The sequence below is a fragment of the Seriola aureovittata genome, chromosome 1 (assembly GCF_021018895.1).
Source record: "Seriola aureovittata isolate HTS-2021-v1 ecotype China chromosome 1, ASM2101889v1, whole genome shotgun sequence".
Taxonomy (NCBI): domain Eukaryota; kingdom Metazoa; phylum Chordata; class Actinopteri; order Carangiformes; family Carangidae; genus Seriola; species Seriola aureovittata.
In genome coordinates, this window is record NC_079364.1 from 32,260,893 (window position 1) to 32,280,716 (window position 19,824).

At 39.7% G+C, this 19,824-nt stretch overlaps 1 protein-coding gene across 1 annotated transcript in view; it reads right to left on the minus strand.

The window, feature by feature from the left end:
- LOC130165599 (transmembrane channel-like protein 3) overlaps window positions 1–19,824 on the minus strand; it is a 48,448-nt gene that overhangs the window by 19,945 nt on the left and 8,679 nt on the right. The window contains exons 3-10 of the mRNA XM_056371031.1: window positions 14,012–14,087; window positions 9,497–9,578; window positions 8,879–8,985; window positions 5,196–5,294; window positions 4,740–4,882; window positions 2,828–2,975; window positions 2,595–2,638; window positions 1,641–1,788 (exon numbers count right to left, since the gene is read on the minus strand). Coding sequence (XP_056227006.1) covers window positions 1,641–1,788; window positions 2,595–2,638; window positions 2,828–2,975; window positions 4,740–4,882; window positions 5,196–5,294; window positions 8,879–8,985; window positions 9,497–9,578; window positions 14,012–14,087 — 847 coding nt within the window. The remainder of the gene's footprint in view (window positions 1–1,640; window positions 1,789–2,594; window positions 2,639–2,827; window positions 2,976–4,739; window positions 4,883–5,195; window positions 5,295–8,878; window positions 8,986–9,496; window positions 9,579–14,011; window positions 14,088–19,824) is intronic.

Genomic DNA, 19,824 nt, shown 5'->3' on the forward strand with positions numbered 1-19,824 from the left:
AACGTGTTTATCAGGCTTCAGTATGTGTGACAAGAACATCGACATCAGTTGATGAATACTGTGCTCTGTAATTATAATGTAACTTCAATGTATCGAAACAAGCCCAACAGAACATGAGCACTTATAACATATATTGTCTCTCAATGTCATTTTGGGGCAACAAAGTGCAAAACTTACATGAAGCAATAAGGCAATTAGTTAACCAACTATAGAATAATTGATTACAATATTCATAACTGATTTAATATATATATATATATATATAATATATATATTGAATATATATTTATAATATACAATTACAATAATATACAATTTTTCATAATTTATCAAACATTAGTTGGTAAAGCTTGGCATTTCATATCTTAATAGTACCAAAAAAATAGCTTCATAATCTGTACTACTGAGTAAAATTTGATTACATATCAATATCAACAGCCCCTTTCCAATATGCACCTTGTTACTTAACTGTGTCTGAGTGACTTTCAGCAGTCAGCAGTCTGACAAGGTGTGAACTGCATGTCATCAGATTAAAACCTAAGTAGCCCTAAGTTAAATACGTCAGCAAAACCCATAATTATGTGCTGGTCAGCTTTAAAACACTTGTTGTTTCCTGTCATTGTAAAGTGAATATCTTTGTTTGTTTGTTTTTTACTTTTGCTCAAATTGAATAAGCAGTCGGAAGATATCACTTTGTGTTCGGGGAACTTATGAACATGTGTCATCATACAGATGAAATGATTTGTAAGGAAATATTTATTTTTATTAGTATCGGCTTTATTGAGCACAAAACTAAGGCTGATTGTTTGTTTAAGTCAGCTGTCACACAGGTGTTGTAAACGGAGAGCACAATTTGTGGCAGCATGCAGGTAGTAACAGAGCTGCGTTCAATACTACAGCACCTAAAATATAAACACTAAAGGAATACAGTGAGTTCACTCAGGTAACTCAGGCAGAGGCTGCACCGAGGCAACACACACTGGAGGACACTTTTAGAAGGAGAGAGAAATTTCCTCAACACAGTGCCAAGGCAGAGTCATTGAATCAATCCCTTTGGATGAACAGCCCATCGCTGTGGTCCATTATTTTGTTAAAAAAACAAATAATAAGAACCATATAAAATATTTTTTTGTTTGTCATTTTGTACAAAAAACAAACAAACAAACAAAAAAGCATGAATAGCATGGATGCAGGTTTTGTCAAGCATAAACATGTGATTGCTTTAATAACTTTGATACTCAATATTAAATGACTCGGATCGCTGCAAAACAACTTCATCAGTAATATTTAGTACAAATATACTTTGTTGGCATATAAAGTGCCATAAAAGAACACCTGTGTAATAGTTTGAAGATTAAATTAGATATATCAGAAGTAAATCATTTTGCCCTAATGGTTACAGTGCATGACTTCTAATCAATATTTGGATCCAGAGCTGAACACTGAGCTGGTTCTCAGGTTGATAGAAGAGCACGCTCACTGAAGTGAATGAAACAATGTCACTGACAGATGGAAGCTTCTTCCACTGGATCAGTTTCTGCCTCTGCTTTCCTCGGAGCTGTATTGTATGTTGGATAATCTAATCACACTAATGATGATGAGGAACGATGAGGACGATGATGTCTGCTCTGCTCGCCTACCTCATTCTTCTCCCACAGCGTCAGCTCTGGCTTCACCTGCTCCAGTTTCTGAGAACGGTCCACCACAAAGTAGATGATGTAGATGCTGCCGGCCAGAGACAGCAGCACCAGGATGTTGGCTAAGATACGCAGACTGATCAGAACTGCCCTGATGACACACAGAAATACGCTGATCAGATAGAGAGCACAAATTTCATCTTCCAAAATCAGGAAAGACACAGTATTTCAAAAAAGACACTGTTCATCCACTTCTCAAAAAAAAGGAAATTGAATTGCTGCCTCACGGTTGTTTGACGCAACTCAGACTAGTTTCAGGTTACATTCTTGTGTATTCAGAGTCATATAAGGTATTAAACATTTGTGGGAAATTTGGACATAATTGTTGTGTCATCAGTTATGGCTAAAAAGTGTTTTGTGAGGTCACATTGACCTTGACCTTTGACCTTTGACCTTTAACCATTGACCAACAAAATCTGATCAGTTCGTCTTTGAGTCCCATCGAACATTTGTGCCAAATTTGAAGAAATTCCCTTGAAGAGTTCTTGAGATAAAATCATGATTTGTGAGGTCCCTTTAACCGTGACCTTTGACCTTTAGCCACCAAAATCTAATCAGTTTGTCCTTGAGTCCTAGTGAATGTTTGTGCCTAATTTGAAGAAGTTGTGTCGAGGCGCTACTGAGATATTATTTCCACGAGAACAACAAAAAAAAACTGGTTAAAAAAATTGTGGATATTAAATAATAAGACTGGGCTTATGAAAGTGGAACCAGCATTAGACTCATTATCTTATAGCCTCACCTCGTATGACAAAGTGATACAGTGACAGCTGAGATATGAAAACAAGCACGGAGGATTGTGGAGTCACTGTTTGGTTGTTTCAGCTGACACAACAGGAGGAACACTGATCACTAACATGCACAGAAACAAGCAATACACATAGCAAATACACTTACAAACTGGTATCCTTCTTCTTTTCCTGCTCCTCGACAATGGCTTCCTGTGCAGAAAAACATTCGGAATCACATGTAAGTGATTCTGATCTAAATTATTCTGTGCATGAAAAGTGTTGGAGATACATGAATAGAGAAATGCAAAAACATAAAGGGTGATTAGAGCTACATGGAAGTGTAATGGATGTGTACAGTCCATTGCTTGTGTAGTTTGCGTGTCCGTGTGTGTCTCTGACCCTGATGTTGTTGACGATGGCGGCTCCCTTGCTCTCTGCAGCTTCTGGGTTTCCTATCAGATAATCCCAGGCACAGAAAACCCTCCAGCAGAACGTGAAGTTCTCATCAGAGGCGCTGGCCAGACTCAGACGGGAGTTCTTGGCCATTCTGCAACAGAATTATTATTTAGGACATATATTAAAACATTAAATAACAACATGTTAAGGATAGTGATGTTGTTGTTGTGATGATGTCAATTATTCAGTCAGTCGACCAGTCCAACACTTTGGCTCAGAACAAGATTCTCAACAAATCCTGGCCAGATTTCCATGGACTTTGTGGATATTTATGATCCTAATAAATGATTTTGTGACATTTCATCTGGCACCATCATCAATACACATTTCCATATATAGAGTGAGTTCAGGACCACAGCTTGAGGTGATTCTAGTTTTACAGAATAAGCAGTAGGCAGAAGAGAGCAAGTGATGTTTGCACAAAACACCTTAAGTTTTCTACTTATGTAAAACACTTAAGGTTAAATTATTTCTCCTTAGCTGGGGGGGGGGGGGTTGTTACTTAAAGGTGTCACACAGAATTTCTTAAAAAGGTTTCCTTAGTTAAGGAAAAAAGTTAAGACATTTGCAGCAGTGAGAGATTGTACAGCGGTAAAATTCTACTGTTTCCATGGAGACTGTTGAGCTGCGGAAAGTAGAGGGATCCAACTCCAGACATTCAGACAAATCCTAAACTGACTGAAGGTCAATAGAGTCAGTTCTTTATTGTTAGGTGTCCATTGGGTTCGTCCACTCTTCTTGGGATGTGTCCATCCTCTTCACTTATCACCATCGACTCAGTCATGTTGCAGTAAAGACAGAGTCAGAGGAACTTTTCGTTTTGTTTTCTTTTTCTTACGAAAAGGAGAAAACCTTAAATATTCAAGTGAACATTTTACAGGAACCTTAAGGAGAAGACTTCAGGGTGTTTCGATTTTAAGAAAACCTTAACTCAAACTCTGTTTCATCAGAAATTCTTATAAGCTAATAAAATAGCTCAAAGACTGTGATCATCTCAGATCTACAGAATTTTATTACAGAAAGATCCAGTGAAAATGTCTGTTGTATGTAAATGTATGAATGTATAATTGATTTTACTCCTTAATTTTGCTGTTTGAAATGCAGGTGTGACCAGGCCATTAGACTGTGTCACCTTTCAATGAGCTGTAGTATATGTCAAGGTTTGTGGTAAGTAGGGGTGGACCCAAAATGCAGCCAACACTTGGGAGACGGTGCAGACAGGTTTATTAAACAAAAGAACTTAAAAAACAAGCGCAGGGAACCACAAGGAACAGCAGGCCAAAACACCAGAAGCACAGGGGGTGACAACAGGCAACATGAACAGACTAAGGACAGACCAGACATGAACAGGCAACGCGACCAGATGAAGACAAACCCAGAGATAAACAGACGAATCGACACAGACAAAGGGGAGCACAAAGACTATATAGACAAGGGAGGCAAGGGTGATTGAACACAGGTGAAACACATTAGGGCGGGGCAGACAATCACCACACAGAAACAGGACCAAGACAGGAAGCAAAACACTGAGACACACAAGGAACGTAATTACAAAATAAAACAGGAAGTGCACGGGGAAACAGAGCACAAGACTAAACTAGACACTAGAAATACCCAAACCAGAAATACTCAAACCCCAGAACAGAAACCCAAAACACAGAAAACTAAATCAAGAAAGTCCAAAAAAGTCCAAAAAACCAAAACCCTGGAGCCTCCAGGCTGAGACCATGACAGTATAGTTATTATCTTAAACAGATGTGACCTGAAAACCTGACGAACCTCAAGCATTACATCATAATATTACATCATCTAATCATTATCAAATCAGTGTAAGTTGAAAAGGAATAATGATTACTTTCTTAACAGGATGATGAAACTGTAGGCAAAGACCGCCATCCCAACCAGGAAGTAGGCGAGAGGCAAACGGTACCCGGCGCTGCCAATCTTCCTCACCCTGCCATAGTAGCCATAGAATAACACAGAGTACTGCAGGTAGCCCTGTGGAGATCAAACACATACAACACATGTTCTCAGCAAACACTGGGATGTACAGCACATGATGACATGACAAGGAAATCACCTACATCTAGAGTAACATAGGATTAGAGTAACATAGGATTCAATAATGACAATAATGATTATCTTTACAAGCCAGCAGTATTATTCTGACTCTAAAGTTACATAACTTGTAGAAGAAGAGGAGGTTAAATTGGCCCTGGAGTAGAGGTCTGGAGGCAATAAATGATGGAATAATGGTCCATTGTGTCTGTGAGTCATTTGCTATTGACAGAAGAAGGAAAGAGAGGCTTGCCCCAAGAGACCAGATGGTGTCCAGGTCCTGCGCTGAAGCCAGATGCTCCTTGGGGATAGTTTTACTCCTCGTCGTTCCAAACGGAGCTCCAGCCAGCAGCTACTTCACACAAACACAGAGACAAATTAGACGTGTTATTATGGTAAATGGACTTGCACTTATATAGCGCTTTTCTAGTCTTACTGATCACTCAAAGCACTTTACAATACTTGCCACATTCACTCACATTCATACAGTCACAGTCAAACACCGATGGAACAGCCATCAGGGCCAATGTGGCCCCGAGGAGCCGGAGATCGAACCACTGACCTTCTAATTAGCAGACGACCCGCTCTGCGTCCTGAGCCACAGCCGTTATGATGACAACAATACATCAAAAAAACCTTTTACAGACTGTACATGCAGGGAAAGAAACACGAAGACAGTTTTTTTTTTTTAATCTAATAAATAATAATAATAATAATAATAAAAGGGGTAAACAGCTAGCACACCTAACTGGCTGTATCTGGCTGGGCAGAAGGATAAACAGTAATTTGTCAATAATAACCCATATAACCCAATAAACCACAAACTGTTGTTGTTATGTTTTGGTTTGTCTGTCAGTGGTTCCCAACCACAAAAGTATTGCAAGCGGGCCGGGGTCTCATCTCAGTCTCAAAAATAAAGAAAATAAGCCTGGTTCTCAAAATGTTTGAAAATGAAGCTCATAAGACAAATCAAATCATGTTGTTTGTCGATACTCCCCTGGTTAGGGTTAGAGAAAAATCATGGTTTGGCGAGGCAATAAATACTACAACTAGTAGTACTACTACTACTACTACTACTACTAATACTACTAATACTAATAATTATAATATTAATATTAATACTTATATATATATATATATATATATATATTATAATTATAATAATATTAATAATAACAAAGGACCTTCATCATCATGGTGACAATGATAATAAGGAACAACCAAGGCCATTGTTCAAGGAAACTGACACTGACTTTCTGTCATATTATATTCACCCATCCACCTCAACCTCCTCCCTCTGTGGACTTAGTTGCTCTGCAGTGACATCACACAGGGCTAGACATTTATAATGAATATGGCCATTAGAGGGCACAGTTACTTGAATGTAAAGTTTTGTTCTTGTTTCTTGGGAGAACAGTCTTCAGAGCCAAATATGTCTCGAGTGGTTGCAGAACACACCACAGGGACAACAATCTCAACTATGAAATCATTTTAGCTGAAATGATAACCTGTAGCCTCCCTCATTGTTGACTGCCCAACTCTTTTTAAAATGGCTTGCTGATGGTCAGTGGTATGAATTCATGTTTCAAAGGTCATCTAGAATCTAGAAGAGGATACATGATGCAGATTGACTTATCTGCCATGAACAAATCCACTAAACACAGTAACTCCAGACATACAGTGTTAATTGTATACAGTGCAAATTTTATGAAACATACAATAAATGTAAAAATAAATATATAAGCAAGTCAATAAATAGATAAATGAAAAGCTATATAAATGAATAAATAAATGAATAAATAACTAAATAAATAAATAGCTTTTGACAAATGAAAACATGACATTTTATTTATTTCAGACATCTTTTATTTTATAATTTCACATTTATTTATTTCCAGACACTCTTACTTTTACATATTTATTTCCCAGCATCGTTATCCCACAGTTTCAGCTGGGAAATAAATGTGGCATAAGGAAGTAAAAGTCTCTATAAACAAATAAATAAATGTTGAATTACAAAATAAAAGTCCCCTGAGATAAATAAAAATGTCATTTTCAAAATGAAAAGCCATTTTATTATGTTCATTTATTTGTGTCATTTGTATCTGTATTTATATATATTGACTCACTTATACTGTATAATTATATTTGCTTTTATTTATATATTTCTACATGAATTACCTTTTTTATGTATTTCAGGATTTATTTAATAGCTGTATTTATGTATTTGTGTATCTATCTATTTATTATATATTGATGTACATGGTATTCCAGAATATTAAATTGTGTGTAATGCAATGAATAAATGTGAATACAATGTTTGATTGTTTATTGTTTATTGCCTCTGACTTAAAGAGCATGGTGTATCTATATATATATATTTGCCTAACAGAAGGTAAACTTAAGTCATAGAGTAATATCTGAAGCGGACCGACCCTCCGTCTCATCCTCCGTCATATAATTGGTCACATGAAACGGGCACACAGATCAAATCTGACACAACATCCATGATGTTGGATGTTGGAGGATATTACTCAATAAGCAGAGGTGAGACAAAGGTTGGACGTATGAGAGGAGACAGTGGAAGGTTAGTCCCAACAAATGATGGAGGGAGAGAGAGATGGGAATGATAGGATGTCATGTCTGGGGGAAATTGCTTGTGTCTGCATGTCAGAGACAAACATAAATCCAACAGCACCCTCCTCCTCTGCCTTTTGTTCTCGGCCACAATTTCTACTTTAACTGCCTGAGCTGAAGTAGCTGAGAATCACCTGATTGTAAAGGATCCTCTGATCAGATGAACAAATGAAAAACACATTTACAGAGGTGAAGTCAAGAAAGAATAAGTATTAAATATATAATAGAACATTAAAGCATAGAAGAAAAGGGCCTAAAAATTCTTCATTTAAGATAAATTAGTTGTGATTGAAACTGAGGAGTGTATGTGACCAATAACTTGCACAATTTATCTTTTTATTGTATCTTTGTATATATATATATATATATATATATATATATATAGATCTATGTATATATATATACTGTAAATATACTCAGTATCAGCAGATACTCAATATTAAATGAGTCGGAGTGCGATTAGGAGCAAAAAAACGTGGTGCGATCATCCCTAGTTATGGGTTTATGTCCTTTTGCTGAAATGACTTTTTTTGGGAGAGCAACACAGAGCCTTTTATTTATTTTTCTCTCACCCCAGATTTTTTTATCTTATTTCAGCCTTACTTTACCCATGAATAAAAATAACAAGAAAAATGAAAAATGCATAGTTATGACGTCTTAGTGTGTGATGTGGTACATAAAGGTTTGCTCTGCCATATGAGAGAGAGAGATGCAGAGCAGAGATTATTTCTCAGCTAACATAATGTCAGTTTTTCCAAACACACAATATGTGTATCTGTGTGGATATTAGTGATGAATACTTCCTGCTCAAAGCTTCCTCCCTCTCTCCTGTGCATCAAAATCAGGCTTGAATTTGACACATCACAACACACCTGGCTATGTGATGCTGTAGCTACAGAGCCTCATCTGATCTAATGAATCTTTAGTTTTATTCTTTGGACTCTGGGGGTGCCGTGTCCTTCAGCGTAGCTGTGAGCTGCAGCCAGTTCATTTATTCAGTGGCTGCAATGAGCATGTATTTAACACATCTGTATTCAAGCTGGAATAATAATTAATTTGGGAATTACTAATACCGTGTCTCATGTGTGCACTGGTGGGTATGAGGAAATAATAATTTCATGCAAAAATGTTTACTTTTAAATAATTTATGCTTTGCGTCTTTTCACTGTTAACGTGTATGTTAATAGAGTTGTAATATTTTTTTATTTTCATTTTAGCAGAAGGCTGCAACATTACAATGTGAACATTTTGAAGGGGTCTGAACACTTTGTAAATGCACTGTATACCGCACTTGCTGACCTCTGGCAGGACAATGAAGGCTCCAGTCATGATGGTGAGGACGATGTTGATCCCAAACAACCAGCGCAGGAAGATGAAGTAGGAGGCTACTCCCGACCCAAAGTGACCTCACAAAGACAGAGAAAAACATCTGACTAAGAGTGACTTACAAACATGGATTTAATATGTTTCAAACACTTCATCCACAAACACTAACGTAGTGGTACACAACCAATATTAACAAATATCAATTAGATTTTCAGACAACCACTCCACCAACCAACCAAGTTACAGGAAATATGGTCACAGTCTCTCCCTGAGTTACAGCTTTGAATAATGGCTAGAAGTGTTTTTGCAGAACATTATGATGTCACATTGAAGACCTTTGACCTTTGACCACCAAAATCTAACCAGTTCATAAGTCCTAGGGAATGTTTGTGCCAGGTATTATTGAGATTACACATTCACAAAAGCTTGGATTTAACTTTCTTTGCCCTAAAAAGCTCATTTACACAACATGCATATTAATGATGACAGTAGGAGGATTTGCTACATCACTGGGTATAACACTTTACAAACAAAATAAATCAGAGTACTTTGTCAGTGACTTTGACTCTGTGAAACAAAAACACAACTCACTTTCGATCTTTTTGATCCTCACTTCCCAGGGAATGAACAGAACCACGACGTTGTAAAGCAAACGGGAGAGTTTCTTCAGCAGCTGCAGGGGACACAATGGTGTTTAAAGAGAAGACAGTCAGACGCTACTGACTTCCTGTCACCTCTGACCGACACACACCTCAACGATGTGCTGTAGTCATAATGCGTTGACGTTCGTATATTTATCTACACTGAGACTGAGAGATGACTGAGATGTTTTGAACTTCTTTAGTCACACCAGTGTTGCAGCTCAATCATTGCCACAACAGTGTTTGGCTAATGCAAGGTCTTTGATAATTAAATCATTCTTTTTACAAAGCATTATGGATGAATCATCAATAAATTATTCAGATTTAATTTACAAGTTGCTTTTCCTTTTCCTATTAGCTAATAAATTAGCTTCTCCGTTTAGCCTCTCTTTGGGCCTTCAGTGCTGGGAAAACCCTTTTTTTATATACAGTCTATAGATAAGAAATTGGTATATGATGGATGGATATGATAGTTGTTAGCTCGCCAACCAATCAGAGAGCTTGTTACATCCCATGACTGTTTACCTAAGGTCCAGAGTCTCACAGAGAAGCTAAAAGGAGAAGCTAAATGACGAAGCTCATTGATTAGCTAATAGGAAAAGCAGCTGGAAAAAGAGAATGGAAATTGAAAAGGGAATCCAGGTATGTATTCCCATTATGAAAATGTCTTTTCAAATAGTTTTTCACATTCTATTATTTATTTATGAATTAATAAAACTTTTTATAAATGGTTTATTTCATGAGAGTTCTATGCTTTCCTGTAAATCCATTTTTAAATGGATTTATTGATGGATTCATTCATTCATAAATTCTTTTTACAATTCCTATTTTTAATGTCTATTAAAATATGAAATTAAGGAATACTTTATTACATTTTCTGTGACATCCTGGTCTTCCATAACCTCATGCAATATAGTCTTGCAACACTGTAAAAACATGTGGCAGCGGTTTACAACAATTTAAGATGCTCACATTTGTTTCTGCACCTGAGCCTGCACCTTCTGATCTTTTCATCTCATTTCAGAAGGAAAGCAAATATGTGTTTGCCAAAATGGTGAACTATCCCTAGAAACACTATTTGTTATTTCTTTTTAATCTTTTTATTACAAGCTACTATTACCTGCTGCTTGTAGTTTGTGTTTTTATTCATTCCTGTTATTCAATCATCTGCACCCATGCACCACTTTATGAATGGACATTATTAAATGGTGCAGGTGTAAATATTCAGTCACTGGGCTGAATACTACTGTTTCAACATTTTTAAGATTACAGTGTAAACTCATGTTATTACCCTGATTCTTCTGGAACCAGTCACAGCAGATTGCTCCCATTAAAACAAACTGTCTAAACGATGCAGCTTTACAGTCCATAACATGGTAAATGAAACCAGCTCATCCTTTCACTGGGGACAATTCAGAGGGATATGAGCCATGTGGAGAAGGTGGCGAAAAACAATAAACGCTGCTTCTGCCTTTTCCATAGACATAGCTGTCATTTACATGAGTTCTTTGTCCAAGTGTCTGAGCAAACAGCCAGTGTATGGTGTTATTTTTGTTCCTCATTCCTGAGCAGTGGGACTTCCTGAGCACAGACAAATACAAACCAAATACAAGCCATACAAACACACATATTACACTATATTGATGTCTGCCACTCAGTTTAAGTCAGTTGTTCTCTCACACTGCACTCTCAACATGTCTGCTCTGGCCGCGCTCAACTCTGCTGCACGCTCGCTCAACATTGCACAGGAGTTCAATGTGCCACAAAACCAGCCAATCACAGACTTCATCATCCGGATTGGCTGTTTCGTCACCAATCAGGTCGCTAGTATCGTAATTATCAGGAGTTCAGTTTGTGAGTATTTTTCTTATTGAATTATGTGACAGAAATGCCTATTTCATTTAGTGTATTATCGTGCTGTCAAGGGTTCGAATTGCAGGGGGGATTGGGGTCTGATTAGGGCCTCTCCACTACATATTGCACTTTCTACTCCACTACATTTATTTTGCAGCTTTAGTTAAACAAGCAACGTACTGTAAGGACTGTAACACCTCAGTTCCTTGAAGCACTCACCTCTGCTGTACTGGGTTCACATTCGCCGCAGAGAAAAGGTCGACCCCCTGATCGTCATTGTGCGATTCAAGCCCTGAATTCAACTAGCAAATATAATTTGCGTGTTAGCAAAAGTAATTTTTCTGTCCTCACTTCGCGCTCAGAGATGAGGCACAAAAATATCACCATACCAGCGCTGTTGTTTTTGACTTTATTTTATTATATCTCTGATAAACTGTTAGTGTTAAAACACAGCTTATATGACTGCAATACACTACCACAATTTAATTTTGTAGCTACATATCCATGTTGTCCACATGAGAACTGAAACCATGTGACTCTGAAGCTTTTCACATCGTATGTTGTGATGAAAGATAAAATCAGAAGTGAGATGGTGGTGATTAATCAAGATAAGGTCAGCTGGACCAATGATTCTGATTTTCAATTAACTGGGAGCCAAACTGTAGCTTTAATACATCATTATCACACTGCTTGATTAAAGACAATTTATTCTAATGGTGCTTGAGCAGCCTGAACATTTTAATTAAACTGGGCTATAACAACAGGCTATAAATTCACTCATGCTGCTGTGCTACAGCTGCACAGCTCTCTCTCTCTCTCTCTCTCTCTCTCTCTCTCTCTCTCTCTGCCTGGCTTCCTCTCTGAACATGTGTGTATGTAATACAGAGACAGCATAATTGGATAAAGTTATCTGCAGTGTGTTCGTGTGTTCAACTCACAGGAGGAGAAAAGCTGTGTTAAAATCAGTACTCAGCAGCCTGTACATAAGAAATCCAACATGTTTTATTATTCTGGCCCTGATCAAGTTACTGCAGTGCAGTGAAATAACACAAAGAGCTCCTCTCAGCATACAGTCAGACAGATTAATTAGAGTTATGGCTGTACAGTACAGAGCACAAATTTCACTGAGAGGATCTCAGGTCAGTTAGAGCAGTGACATCTTTATTTTACTTTTCTGTAGCACCATTGTTACAACCATGATTCTCTCTGTTCTGATCCATCTTTGTGCTGTTATCCACAATCTGTCTCTCTGGCTGCTTGAGTCTTGGTCACCATTTGACAGGACATAACCACCATTCTGAATAGATCTACGAAAACCTGAAGAATACAAGAAATCTTCTTCTTATTGAAAAAACGATAATGATTGGCGGCTGCTCAATCAGGGCATCCCTAGAGATTAGTGATTGTTCCTCAAGGCTAGCCAGCCCGTAACCTAGAGCCTCTCCCTGCGTGTTGCAATGGATGTGAAAGTGGGACCTAGACTCACCTGGGTGCATGTAGCCTTTCCTATGTGTGTGTGTGTGGGGGGGGGGGGGGTTTGACTCACCGCTTGGTCACCGTTCTTAGCGCCTCTGTAATGGTTCTAGCCTAAATGCTCCTTAAAGGAATAGCGTCAGGGAAACGAGCAGTAACATCCGCGATGGTCAACGAAAAGTCATGACCCTTCTTTGTCACAACTACCTGGTCGCAAGCCAAGTCATTTTCCAAAGGTAAGGTAATACCCTTCACAGGTAATTCAGGTACCACTCTCACCTCAGCAGTTTCCACCTGTCCTTGGACTGAATTTAAACCAATGAGATCACACGCCACAGCGGGGCTGGTTTTTGCTCTTGGGCTCCCTTTTTTGCAGAGCTGGACAACAAGATTTAATGTAACCAGGTTTACGACAATATTGACAGATGAACGCTTGTGTTGTCGCCCACCATTGAGAGTTCACAGTTGGATATCAAGCACCACTATTCTTATCACTGTGCCGTTTCTCAGAACCCTCTGTCCTTTCACCCTGACCACTGAACTTGTCACACCATGAATCCTTATGAATGAGAACATTGTTCAGGGCTGCTGAGGCTGCTGATAACTCAGTCAGGTCATTCAAGTATGTCTGCATGACCGTGGGCTGGCTCTGTTTGAACTGCTCCAACACCATCAACTCACGCAGCGTGTATCATCATGTACATCACTAGCTCTTGTTGTCATGCATAGTCCAAATGAGTGTGTCCCGGTTATATTCTCTCAGTATTCGAACGTATATGCTTTTAGCACTGCTTGAGGAACCACACCATAATCATCAGTGTGACTGAGCTCTAGAGCAACATAAGCTTCCTGGGCCTTCCTTCTGATCCGTCTGCTAGTCTCTGGTCCTGGTCTTAACAGACTCCTCATCTGAGTCTGAGTCTGACTGAGGCTCAAACATGTGGCTGAACTTTCACCTGTCCACCTGGAGCAAGCAGGTGGTGGGCGGGGCTAAGGGCCTTGATCCAGATTTCTCAGTCAGGAAGTAAGAGGAGATGAGACTTTTTATGTGGGAAAACCATGTTAAACAAAATATGAATCAAAGCAGAGGATGTCTGGAGGAACTTTGAATGACAGTGAATGCTAGTTCTGTACATACATCAGCTCCTGCGGTCTGGTAGCCTCTGGTTCTGGTCAGTCGGCCCTCATACTTCAGAACAATCTCTCTGGCCTGCCTGGGAAACAAACACACACAGGTGGAAGCTCACTAAGTGCTTTTACTCACATACTATAAGTTAAAAGCATTGAACAAGTGCATTCCAGCCAGGTTAATCACTTTCCTCTGTCTTCCCACTGTCCCCTGGAAACACTTCTGTTGTGTTGTGATGAAGATGTTATCTGAATTTGTCTGTTTGTATGTGTTTGTCTAATTGCATTGTGTTGACCTCTCAGGGCCATCGTACCTTGTAGTACCAATATTAAAGAACTGAGAGAGCATATCCTTTAAGGGAAAAATCTTTTTGCAAGGACATCATTTTAAGTAATAGTTAAATATTTTGGGAAAAATACTGACACAAATGAAATGAGACAGATATAAATCTCATGTATGTGTGTTAAACACAAAAGCAGCATCAGGATGTAGTTAGTCCATCTTGGCAACTTGGCAAGCTCAAAAATACACCTTCATCCAAAGCAAGGCCAAACACATCCTGAGTCCAGCTTGATACACACAGGCATGAGATTTTGAGCATGACAGTCCATTCTTGACCCGGGAAACGGTATTTGATTTGTGATCTTCAGACCAAAGCTTGACTCTCATGATGCCACCTGAGCCAGATCCACCCAGTAGTGAAGATTGTAAGATGCATTTGAAGGCTATGAGAATCTTTGAGGTTATTTACACAGACAAAAGTGATTAAGATCTCTTCATCTCGCTTTCAGAAAGAAAGCAAATGATTGTTTCCTAAAATGCTGAACTATCCCTTTTAAGCAATATTTCTGCTTGGACTGTGCTGTGTGTTCTGCATGTTCATTTTCATATTTTGTCAGTTTCCATTGTTTTACATGTTGCTATTATCTGCTGCTTTTTATTATTTGCACTCTTGCACCATTAAATGTCATTCTGTCCACCTCTTGTAGATAAAGATGGTGGCTGTTGTTAATCTGTGTCTTCAAAAATGGTTACTTTTTTTGAATCCATGACCAGAAATCGGTTTTACAAGCTTAGAAATTCCATTAAGATTGTCAATGACCTGGATGTTTCAGACGATGAAAAAACAAGTGATCTCTTGTGGAAAATCAGGCCCCTCTTGACCAAAGTGAGGCAAGGATGTCTGAGTCTGCCTAGAACAGGAAAATTGTGCATTGACGAGCAAATGGTTCCATTTACTGGTCGATGCCCAGTGCACCAGTATGTACCAGGTAAACCACACCCAACTGGACTGAAGGTGTTTGTCTTGGCCACACCAACTGGTCTGGTCTTAGACTTTGTGGTCTACCAAGGCAAGACTACCTTCACAGTTACAGAAGGAAAGGGCATCGGAGAGCAAGCTGTTCTTCATCTGGCAGAGTCTGTTCCCCGAGGAACCTACCTGTTCTTTGACAGGTTCTTCACAACGATCAACCCCCTCGACACCCTGATGGCAAAAGGGATGACAGGGACTGGAACCCTCATGACAAACAGGGTGCCAAAGGAGTGCAAGATCATAGGGGATAAACCCTTCAAAAAGAAAGGAAGAGGGGCATCAGAGATGGTAGTCAGACGAAGCACTCCTGAACTTGCTGTCATAAAGTGGTTGGACAACAAGCCAGTTGCCATGGCGTCCTCCGCCTATGGCATTGAACCTCAGGACACACGCAGAAGATGGTCTAAGAAAGACAAAAGGTTTGTCCAGGTGTCAAGGCCACTGGCAATTGCTGAGTACAACACCAACATGGGTGGTCTGGACTTGGTTGACCAAATTTTGAGTTTCTACAGGATGGCCTCTCGCACTTGGAAATGGACAGTGCGTGCAGTTTTCCACTTTTTTGACCTGGCAATCACCAACTCCTGGCTTCAGTATAAGAGTGACAGCCAGTTTCTGGGGAAGAAACCACTGAAGTTCCTTGACTTCAAACTGCTCCTTGGTGAAGACTTGATTACTCGGGCCCAAGCAGGAGTCGCAAGTGACAGCAAAGATGACTACACTCCCCCACGTCAAAAGTGGAAACCGCAGCCAAATGCAGCTCTGAGACACTATGGCGCCATCCATCTTCCAGAGATGGTGGACGAAACACATGCATCAAGTTGTCGCAGATCCAGCTGCAAGAGCAAAACATACGTGATGTGCACAAAGTGCAAGGTATTCCTTTGTGTTTCCAAGTAGGGGAATTGCTATATGAAGTATCATACCAAATAAGCACAACAAAGCTGTCATGTTTTGCCATGGCAGACACTTTTTGTTAGTTTTGTTTTGGACTTTTGCACTTCCTGTTTTATTTTGTATTGGTTTCCTTGTGTGTCTGTGTTTTGCTTCTTGTCTTGGGCTCGTTTCTGTGTAGTAATTGTCTGCCCCGCCCTAATGTGTTTCACCTGTGTGCAATCACCTTGCCTCCTGTGTCTATATAGTCTTTGTGCTCCCCTTTGTCTGGGTCGGTTCGTCTGTTGTCTTCACGTTTTGTTCATGTCTGTTCATGTCACGTTCACGTTTGGATTTTGGTTAAATAAGCCTGCCTGCACCGTCTCCCAAGAGTTGACTGCATTTGGGTCCAACTTACCTCGCAAACCTTGACAAAAGCAAAACAAAACAAAAGTGATGATGGACAGTTATGTGGATGTTAAACCCAGGTATTTTCTTTGGGACTAACTGGTTGCCATCAAGGTTCAGTTTCACATACGGCGTTCCGATGTTCACTGTGGAAACATGATATCTTAAAAGCACAACAAAGCAAAACAAAAAAACAAAAGTGATGATGGACAGTTATGTGGATGTCAAACTCATTCTTATGATGACTTTTTGAAATTTTCATTGGGACTAACTAGTTGCCATCAAGGTTCCGTTTCACAAGAATGGCGTTCTGATGTCCACTGTAGTGGACACATATCTTGAAAATAAAAACTTAAAAAAAATAAAAATGTTTTCAGCATTCTGATTACCTTACAAAGATTGGGGAATTTAAAAAAAAATGTAATGGGACAATATTTTTTTTCCTGGTAGTCAGGAGGTTATACCACATATACTGTCATTGGGCTGAATACTACTGTTTTAAGATTTTTAAGATCACAGTGTAAACCAATGTTATTCACCTGATTCTCTGGAACCAGTCGAAGCATTGCTCCCATTAAAATAGTCTTTTTTCATTTCCAGTTCTTTTTATTCTATGAAGATCCGATGACCCCAAGTTACATCACTTATGATGTGTCTTAGTTGCATCGAGAAATGTCTGTTAAATGCAGCTTAATTTGGTTGAGCCAGTGACTTCTGGTAACAGGCAGGATGATGACCATGAAGAGTATGGTGACAGCTGGAGAGACAGTAACTGGGACAGTGAAGGTTGCAAATCTTTTCTGATTCACAAAGAAAATTCTCAGGCAAAAACAAAGTGGCCAACTTGCCTGCTCACAAGTTGAGGTTGACAAGTACCTCAGCTCCACTTACAGTGACAGTGCAAGGCAGCAAGACTTTTGACCATGCAGAATGTAAATAACCCTAACTGTAACCCTAAAAAACCTAACCTCTGCATTTAACATCAAGGAACCAACCCTGAAAGAAGTTGAGGAGGTTGTCAGAGCTGCGAGAACCAGCTCAGCCCCAGGTCCCAACGGAGTGCTATATGTTGTCTACAAGAGGTGCCCCAGACTCGTGCAGCAACTATGGAAGACCCTCAAGGTCATCTGGAGGAGGGGGAAGGTGGCTCAGCAGTGGTGATACACAAAGGGTGTTTGGATTCCAAAGAAGGAGAACGCAAGTACCGTCGAGCAGTTCAGAATCATCTCACTCCTCAGCGTTGAGGGTAAAATACAACTACATCTGTAACAGGCTGCAGATGGATCCTCCAAGACCTAGACCATGTCATCACCTGGGCCTGATCGAGTTCAAGCTATCAAAGTCCCGGTCCCTGGTTGTGAGAACGGAGAAGGTTACAGACAAGTTCTGATTTTGCTAGGAGGCGCCCAGATTCCATTAGTCAGAGAGAAGCCAGTCAAGAGCTTGGGCAAGGTGTTCGACTGCACCCTGAGGGACACTGCATCAATCCATGCAACCAACAAATATATACAACAGCGCCCAAGTCAAGCCAGGGGGCTCCTGGCATCAGCATGGGACTAGCAGCTGAAGGCTGACGTAGGGAGACAGCTCAAATTCCCAGACACCATCGACCAGTGTCGGACAACAAAGCAAATGGTCCTGCTTGAGTTGACCGTTGCCTAGGAAGACCGAAAGGAGGAGAACATTGAGAGGAAGAGGGCCGAGTATGAGGAGCTGGCAAGCGAATGTCGAAGCAGGGGGCAGAGGACCTAATTCAACCCCATCATGGTCGGATGCAGAGGCTTCGCAGGCCAGTCACTCTACAGAACTCTCAAGATGTTGGGTGTTAAGGGACTGCACAGCAGGAGAGCCATCAGGAAAATCACTGATGCATCAAGATGGCTGTGGATCAAACAGGAAGATCCATGGACTACACAAGCTACTTAGACACAAGCTGGGGCCTGATCAACCCCAGATGGGTCACGTGGGCGAGGGTGTCTGATGTTGAACACTAAATGATCCCCGTTACATCACTGACTATGTGTCTAAGTTGCATCGAGAGAAACAGTGTTAAAACCAAACATAATGTTTTTTTTATTGGTGAAATAATGTGACAGAAAATAATTATACAAAACAATAACATGGCAAATAAGACAACATTGACAAATGATGACATTGAAAATGAATAAAATACACATGATGGACAAAGACAATAACATAAAACAGTGACAATGATGTATGTGGTGATAACAGTCAGGGAGTGAAGATTATGTTAGATCAGGTGTGTGTGGGTGATGTGTGTGTGTGTGTATGTGTTGGATGTCTGTATGAGAGGCAGTGACATGTATCTGTGTGATCCTGGGAAGGTTAATGTGTGGAGTAGGGACTATATTATACATGTTGGGTGGGAGGGGGGAGCAAGTGGCCGAGATGTATTGACAATGGTATCATGATAATATAACAATATTACTATTACTACTATTAATAGTACTATGACAATGAAATAATATGATTTTAATAAGTAATAAGCCTACTACTACTGCTATAATTATTATGTATAATTATTACAATACAATACAATATAGTATGAAACTAATTATTATGATAATCAATACTACATATGTAAAACAGTTCGGACTGAGGGCAGACCAGGTGACTGGAGGGGCGAGCAATGGGCACCCCCTGTCGGCCCCCAACAAGGGATGGATTTGTTTTGTTTTAAGTAGTCCTAAATTAGGCTATACTGTAAGTTTTAGGGAGATTTTGCTCTGAACTGCGCACAAGCGCAGAGGATGGTGCAGGTCCATCGCAGATTTTACACCCTGTCCGAGTTGGGTGTTCCTTCAGTACCGAAGGCTACGGTTTCAGGACCGCATTTGTAGGACCCTAGTTTTTGGGTACACTGTCACACAAGGAAGTGGGCAACAGGGCCGCATTTCAGTAAGAAGATGGACGACAATCAAAGTGTGAGTATGACAGCTCTTATAAATATATTAAGAGTAGCCAACTACACTGCCTGTAGAGAGAAAACTTATTTGTTATATTTGTGGAAGGTGTTTTATGTTTAAAGTTTACACATTTACACATGGATTGTCGATCTGTTCACACAAATAATTGTGACTAATTTACCTCCATGTAGATGTTCCAAGTTACACATTTAAGTGAATGCATAGTGGCAGGATGTGGGAGTTTGTTTTTTGAATGTTTTTTGTGTTTAGTGTAGGTCTCTATGTGTGTGTGTGTGTGT